We start from the raw sequence: 7,500 nt of genomic DNA on the forward strand, positions 1-7,500 counted from the left end.
GAGACGTGAGATAGCATCACCAAACAGACCTTGAGAGAGAGAGAGAGAGAGAGAGAGAGGAGGGAGAGAGAGAGGAGAGGAGGGGAGGGAGGGGAGCTGAGAAGAGAGGAAGGAAATGAGAGAGAGGGATGTAAGGTGGAGGAGAGGAGGTGGAATGCAGAGGAGGGGAGAGGAGAGGAAATGAGAAGGGGAGGGGAGGGGAGGGGAGGCAGACAGTCAGTGTGTGGCGTTTGGCATTCTGTTCCTTCTTAATCCGGGTTTAATTGAATAGATAACTGAATTGAATTTATTGAAAGTTTCGCAATGTCATCAAACACTCTCTTATCCTTTCCTTACCCCCTCTGTTTCTCTTTCTCTCCCCCCTCCCCTCCCCCCCTTTCTCTCCCTCCCCTCTCTCTCCCTCCTCCTCTCCCTCCTCTCTCTCTCTTCCCCTCTCTCTGCCACTACCCCCCCTCTCTCTCTCCCCTCCCCTCTCTCTCCCTCCCCTCTATCTATCTCCCTCCCCTCTCTCTCCCTCCCCTTTCTCTCCCTCCTCCTCTCCCTCCTCTCTCCCTCCCCTCTATCTCCCTCCCCTCTCTCTCCTCTCTCCCTCCTCTCTCCCTCCCCTCTCTCTCTCTCCCCCTCTATCGCCCTCTCTCTATCTCCCTCTCTCTCCCTCCCCTCTATCTCCCTCCTCTCTCCCTCCCCTCTCTCTCTCTCCCCCTCTCTCTCCCTCCCCTCTATCTCCCTCTCTCCCCCTCCTCCCTCTCATGGTGTGTTTGGTGATGCTATCTCAGGTTTGTATGTGCAATAGAAAGCTAACAGAGGGAGGTCCAGGTCAAGTAGAAAGCAGAGAGAGAGTCTCTGAACACAACAACCCCGTCATTTCTGATGTGATCCACGTTCTCTTTATAGCAGAAAATAGACCGACTATATATATATATAAACGGATGTCTGGCAACCAGGATCTGAGTCACACGTCGTCACACACACGCGCGCGCACACACACACACACACACAGACACACTCAAACACACACACACACACACACACACGCACAGACACACACACACACACAGACACACACACACACACACACACACACACACACACGCTACAGGATGACTGTTCATGACCGTAGCGGGGTTCTTAATGACGGGACACTGCTGCGTTCTCTGATCGTTAGAACAACCTGGCTGGTTGAGAACCCTCGTGCGCAAAGCTCATTGGCCCCCCGAGGGTTCTAGAAAATGCCCCCGTTGTGAGGCAGCAGGGGGAAGGCTATGTCTGTAACACCACAGGGGGATGGCAATATGTGTAACACCAGAGGGCTACTGTAGACCCCACTGGGCAAACAACTGCTGTTTTTATCTCTTAACAGAGGGAAAAAATATAATTTGACACTGAGTGGTTTCTTTGTGTGCAGTGAGCCAGACCTGGGCAACAAGAAAAAAATACTTAAAATGGTTTCAAATGTTTGAAGCCTTGCGGTGTGCTTGATTGAGTGTCCCATTGTGCCTGACAAGAATACCATACACACCGCATGTTTTTCTCAAAGTATTTTGTCAAATATTCAAATATCTGACATTTTGCTCAGGTCTGCATTGAGCGCAATATACTATGAAAGTAATCTCACACACACACGCACACACACATACACAGACACACATACACATACACACAGACATACACACGCACACACACACACACATACACACACACACAGACATACACACACACACACACACACAGACACACACACACACACACACACACACACACACAGACACACACACACACACACAGAGACACACACACACACACACACAGAGACACACACACACACACACACACAGACTACATACTATGAAAGTCATTAGCGAACAACACGCAACAAAACTAAACTTAATGCGCCGGAGACAAACCAAAATAAAACGACAACATGAACGATTGCTTTTTGTCTTTCATTCGCCATGAGCTTTAACAACTGTAGGCAAACAGCCTGAATACTGTGTATATATGTATATATATACACTCACCAAGCACTTTATTTGGAACAGCTGTACACCTTCTCATGGTGGAGGTGGTGTAATGGTGTGGGGAATGTTTTCTTGGCGCACTTTGGGCCCGTTAATACCAATCAATCATCTCTTGAATGCCACAGCCTATTTGAGTATTGTTGCTGACCATGTGCATCCCTTCATGGCCACAATTTACCCATCTTCTAATGGCTACTTCCAGCATGATAATGCACCATGTCACAAAGCAAAAGTCGTCTCAAACTGGTTTCATGAACATGACAATGAGTTCAGTGTTCTTCAGTGGCCTTCCCAGTCACCGGATCTGAATCCAATAGAACACATTTGGGATGTGGTAGAACGGGAGATTCACAGCTTGAAAGAGCAGAAAAATCTGTCGAAATTGCGTGATGCAATCATGTCATCATGGACCAGAATCTCAAAGGAATGTTTCCAACATCTTGTGGAATCAATGCCACGAAGAATTGAGGCTGTTTTGAGAGCAAAGGGAGGCCCTACCCAGTATTAGTATAGTGTTGTAATAAAGGGAGGCCCTACCCAGTATTAGTATAGTGTTGTAATAAAGGGAGGCCCTACCCAGTATTAGTATAGTGTTGTAATAAAGGGAGGCCCTACCCAGTATTAGTATAGTGTTGTAATAAAGGGAGTATTACCCAGTATTAGTATAGTGTTGTAATAAAGGGAGGTCCTACCCAGTATTAGTATAGTGTTGTAATAAAGGGAGGCCCTACCCAGTATTAGTATAGTGTTGTAATAAAGGGAGGCCCTACCCAGTATTAGTATAGTGTTGTAATAAAGGGAGTATTACCCAGTATTAGTATAGTGTTGTAATAAAGGGAGGTCCTACCCAGTATTAGTATAGTGTTGTAATAAAGGGAGTATTACCCAGTATTAGTATAGTGTTCCTAATAAAGGGAGTATTACCCAGTATTAGTGTAGTGTTCCTAATGAAGGGAGGCCCTACCCAGTATTAGTATAATGTTGTAATAAAGGGAGTATTACCCAGTATTAGTATAGTGTTGTAATAAAGGGAGTATTACCCAGTATTAGTATAGTGTTCCTAATAAAGGGAGTATTACCCAGTATTAGTATAGTGTTGTAATAAAGGGAGGTCCTACCCAGTATTAGTATAGTGTTGTAATAAAGGGAGTATTACCCAGTATTAGTATAATGTTCCTAATAAAGGGAGTATTACCCAGTATTAGTGTAGTGTTCCTAATGAAGGGAGGTCCTACCCAGTATTAGTATAGTGTTGTAATAAAGGGAGTATTACCCAGTATTAGTATAGTGTTGTAATAAAGGGAGGCCCTACCCAGTATTAGTATAATGTTCCTAATAAAGGGAGTATTACCCAGTATTAGTATAATGTTCCTAATAAAGGGAGTATTACCCAGTATTAGTATAGTGTTGTAATAAAGGGAGGCCCTACCCAGTATTAGTATAATGTTCCTAATAAAGGGAGTATTACCCAGTATTAGTATAATGTTCCTAATAAAGGGAGTATTACCCAGTATTAGTATAGTGTTGTAATAAAGGGAGGCCCTACCCAGTATTAGTATAATGTTCCTAATAAAGGGAGTATTACCCAGTATTAGTATAATGTTCCTAATAAAGGGAGTATTACCCAGTATTAGTATAGTGTTGTAATAAAGGGAGGCCCTACCCAGTATTAGTATAGTGTTCATAATAAAGTGCTCAGTGAGTGTACACTGTATGAAGAGGCTCAGAAACTGCCTCTCCAACATAAACCCCTGTTTTCATTTGAGGAGTTCTCCTGGCGGTGATAGCTAAATTAGCTAGGCTCACGAGCAGAAACACTCCCGGTGGTGGTGACAATTTTACCAACCAGTGTCACTCTGTGCATTTCCATTCTGGTAAAAGTGAGGCACTCCTTCGAAACAAAGGCTGCGTTCCAAAAATGCGTTCTTGTGCTCTCGATCGATCTAGACCTATATCCATAACTTGCCACGTCCTGAGTCCTACTTGCGCTTGAGTGAAAGAGAAAAAACGGGCGACGACATAACGCAATCACACACACTCTCCGACTTTCTTTCTTTCTTCTCATTCTCTCTCTCTCTCTCCCCCCCCCCCCCCCCCCTCCACCCACCCCACCCCACCCCACCCCTTCTTCCCCTCAGATCCGACGGCAGGGTGGGATCCAGCTCCTGGTGGACCTGCTGGACCACAGGATGAGCGAGGTTCACCGCAGTGCCTGCGGGGCGCTGAGGAACCTGGTGTACGGGAAGGCCAACGACGACAACAAGATCACCCTGAAGAACTGTGGAGGGATCCCCGCCCTGGTCCGGCTGCTGAGGAAGACCGGGGATGTGGAGATACGGGAGCTCGTCACAGGTACTACACACACACACAGAGAGAGAGAGACACACACACACACACACACACACACACACACAGAGACACACACACACACACACACAGAGAGAGACACACACACACACGTGCACGAGTAAGGACGCACGGACGTAAGCACGCACGCACTCAAACACAGACACATAAGGACGCACGCACGCACACACACACACACACACACACACACACACACACACACACACACACAAAGATCTCCAGTATACACTTTCTGGACTGCAAACTGAAGTGCTTCAGTTGTCTGACAACTGTAGCATTCAAGAAGACGATGATTGCTTGTGCAATACACTAAGACTCACAACCAAAAGGGTTTTTTAACTTTCTTTACCTTTCTTTCACCTTTCGTATGTCTTTATTCCATACAAGCCTTGACTCCAAAGACAACCTTTTTTTTGTCTCTGTGAAAACATTGCAAGCAAAGCAGCACTCCACATCCTTTCAATAATGACTTACCCTTTTGAAAACAGGTCCAGACATTTTGAACCACAAGGAAACGTGATCAATAGAAGCCTATTTGTAAGGTTCTGGTAGTGTGAATGTTCTTCTTCAGAAGTCTGACACGACCCTGTTCTTTGAGCACTCAGTCCCCTTTTGAATGTTGTGTCTGAATTCTCTTCGACATTATGTTTTGAAATTCCCCAGGCCGTCCTTGCTGACATTCTCAGTTGTTGACAGAGATAAAGAGAAACACTTTACAAGTCAGGTTAGCGGTGGAAAGAGATGTTGAAGGGTTTTCATAAGTCGGTGTAAACACCGCAACAAAAACAAAATTAAAGATCTGATGACATTTCAATTCAAAGACATGTAACTTGTGAAAATGCAAACCGGTTGCTTCAACAGGTGCGTGGGTTGAACAGTGAACAGAGACATTCAGGTCATTTTGTACATTTGTTTTATACAAAATAACTTTTTTCATTGAAACTTTCAATGTCTTCTAAGAGTGGATCATGAGTGGAAATACATGATATACTTGACATGTTCTAAATACATGATATACTTGTACATGTTCTAAATACATGATATACTTGACATGTTCTAAATACATGATATACTTGTACATGTTCTAAATACATGATATACTTGACATGTTCTAAATACATGATATACTTGACATGTTCTAAATACATGATATACTTGACATGTTCTAAGAAATGTTCTCAACCAAGTGTCTTAAACAATCGTGTCCTTGACCATGCCCCCCCGCCCCCGCCCCCTCCACACGCACGCACGCACACACACACACACACACACACACACACACACACACTTCACTTGTCTCTGGAGCTGGGAATAAAACCCAGTCATTAAACACTTTACCACTGCAAGTTAATATTGTTTGTATGTCTGGTTATCTGTGTGTGTGTGTGTGTGTGTGTGTGTGTGCGCGCGCTTAGGTGTGCTTATGTGTGCTCATGTGAGTGTGTGTGTGTGTGTGTGTTTATCCACCTGTGTGTGTGTTGTAATATCTGCCAGGTATCTGTTGTCCTAGCAAGGCCTAGGTGACCCTGAGGCGCTTACAGTTGGTCTACTGGATATGATGGTATCATTGTTACTGTACCCTCTGACCAGGGAGAGACCCTGGAAAAACCCTTTTATGGTTTTTTTATGTATGTCAATGCTGGATGAGCTGTGTGTGTGTGTGTGTGTGTGTGTGTGTGTGTGTGTGTGTGTGCTTAGGTGTGCTCATGTGAGTGTGTGTGTGTGCCTGTGTGCAGGCCTTATTGCCCGAGGCCCTTCTCTAGGTGCAGTATGTGATATTAAATTCACATTGAAAGACACAGAATGAGATGGTGGTAATCATGTTTGTGTAAACTGAGGAATGAGATTTTCACAGCGATGTTGAGCTGCTGTAGACACACACTGTCTCTCTCTCTCTCTCCCTCTCTCTCTCTCTTTTTCTCCCTATTTCTCTGTACAATACATCAGGTATGATGATGCATTTGATTTGCCTAAGAATGAGAGAGAGCGTGTCTGTGTGTGTGTGTGTGTGTGTGTGTGTGTGTGTGTGTGTGTGTGCGTGTGCGTGTGCGTGTGCGTGTGTGTGCATGTGCATGTGTGCGCGTGTGCACGTGCGTGTGTGCATGCCTGTGTGTGTGTATGCACTCCCATTCATCTCTACGAGGAGAACACACACACACACACACACATTAGCCAGAGAGAGGCGCTGAACGCCCGGTCTCCAGTCACACACACATCATGCTAGTTGAGCCATGACCTCTGATTGGTCAGTGAATGGGCGGTGAGGAGCCTATCAGCTGCTCCGTTGGAGCGGGTCTCCCCCCCGGCAGCTCAAAGGACCGCGTAAGATGGCCGCCTTTTGTGCATGGATGACAGCCCGTGACCAGAGCTTAGGGAAGCCTCTATTGAAAGGCCTTAAAACCTACTGAGGGGAGAAATTAGACCTCAGGGAACCTGGCTGGGAGTTCCCTTTACGCACAGGTCCGAGACCAGTTTTCCCCTCTGCCAATCTTAAAGCCTATCCATTAGCCGTTGAAATGGAATGACTGACTTTAGATCAGCTTCTGAAATAGTTGGGGTGGGCTGAGCAAGTGTCATGGTGGCTCAGACCTTTCTGCCTGTGGCAGCACCGGTGTCTGGGGGGAGTGTTGTGTGGTCTTGGGCCGTTGGACCGGATGTCCGAGGAGACAGGCAGACACAAGTGCTGCTGAGTCCCCCTGGGCCTGAACATGGACCAGTAGACCTGATAAGAACTTCAACAGAGGATGTCCAAAGTTTGATGGGGTGAACTGTCCAGGGTCCTGAAGTGATCGTGGGGGTTAGTGCTGTCCCTGGTCCTGAAGTGATGGGTGGTTTTGGCGCTGTCCCTGAGTCCTGAAGTGATGGGTGGTTTGGTGCTGTCCCTGGGTCCTGAAGTGATGGGTGTTTTTGTGCTGTCCCTGGTCCTGAAGTGATGGGTGGTTTTGGCGATGTCCCTGGTCCTGAACTGATGTGTGGTTTGCTGCTGTCCCTGGCCCTGAAGTGATGGGTGGTTTTAGTGCTGTCCCTGGTCCTGAAGTGATGGGTGGTTTTGGCGATGTCCCTGGTCCTGAACTGATGTGTGGTTTGCTGCTGTCCCTGGTCCTGAAGTGATGGG

The 7,500-nt window shown here is 46.2% G+C and overlaps 1 protein-coding gene across 1 annotated transcript in view; it reads left to right on the plus strand.

Moving 5' to 3' along the window:
* LOC310817842 (catenin delta-2-like) overlaps positions 1-7,500 on the plus strand; it is a gene marked incomplete at both ends in the record, with an annotated part of 185,540 nt that overhangs the window by 114,006 nt on the left and 64,034 nt on the right. Inside the window, 1 exon segment of the mRNA XM_083688557.1 lies at positions 4,157-4,370. Coding sequence (XP_083544683.1) covers positions 4,157-4,370 — 214 coding nt within the window.

The sequence above is a fragment of the Argentina silus genome (assembly GCF_951799395.1).
Source record: "Argentina silus genome assembly, chromosome: 1".
Taxonomy (NCBI): Eukaryota; Metazoa; Chordata; class Actinopteri; order Argentiniformes; family Argentinidae; genus Argentina; species Argentina silus.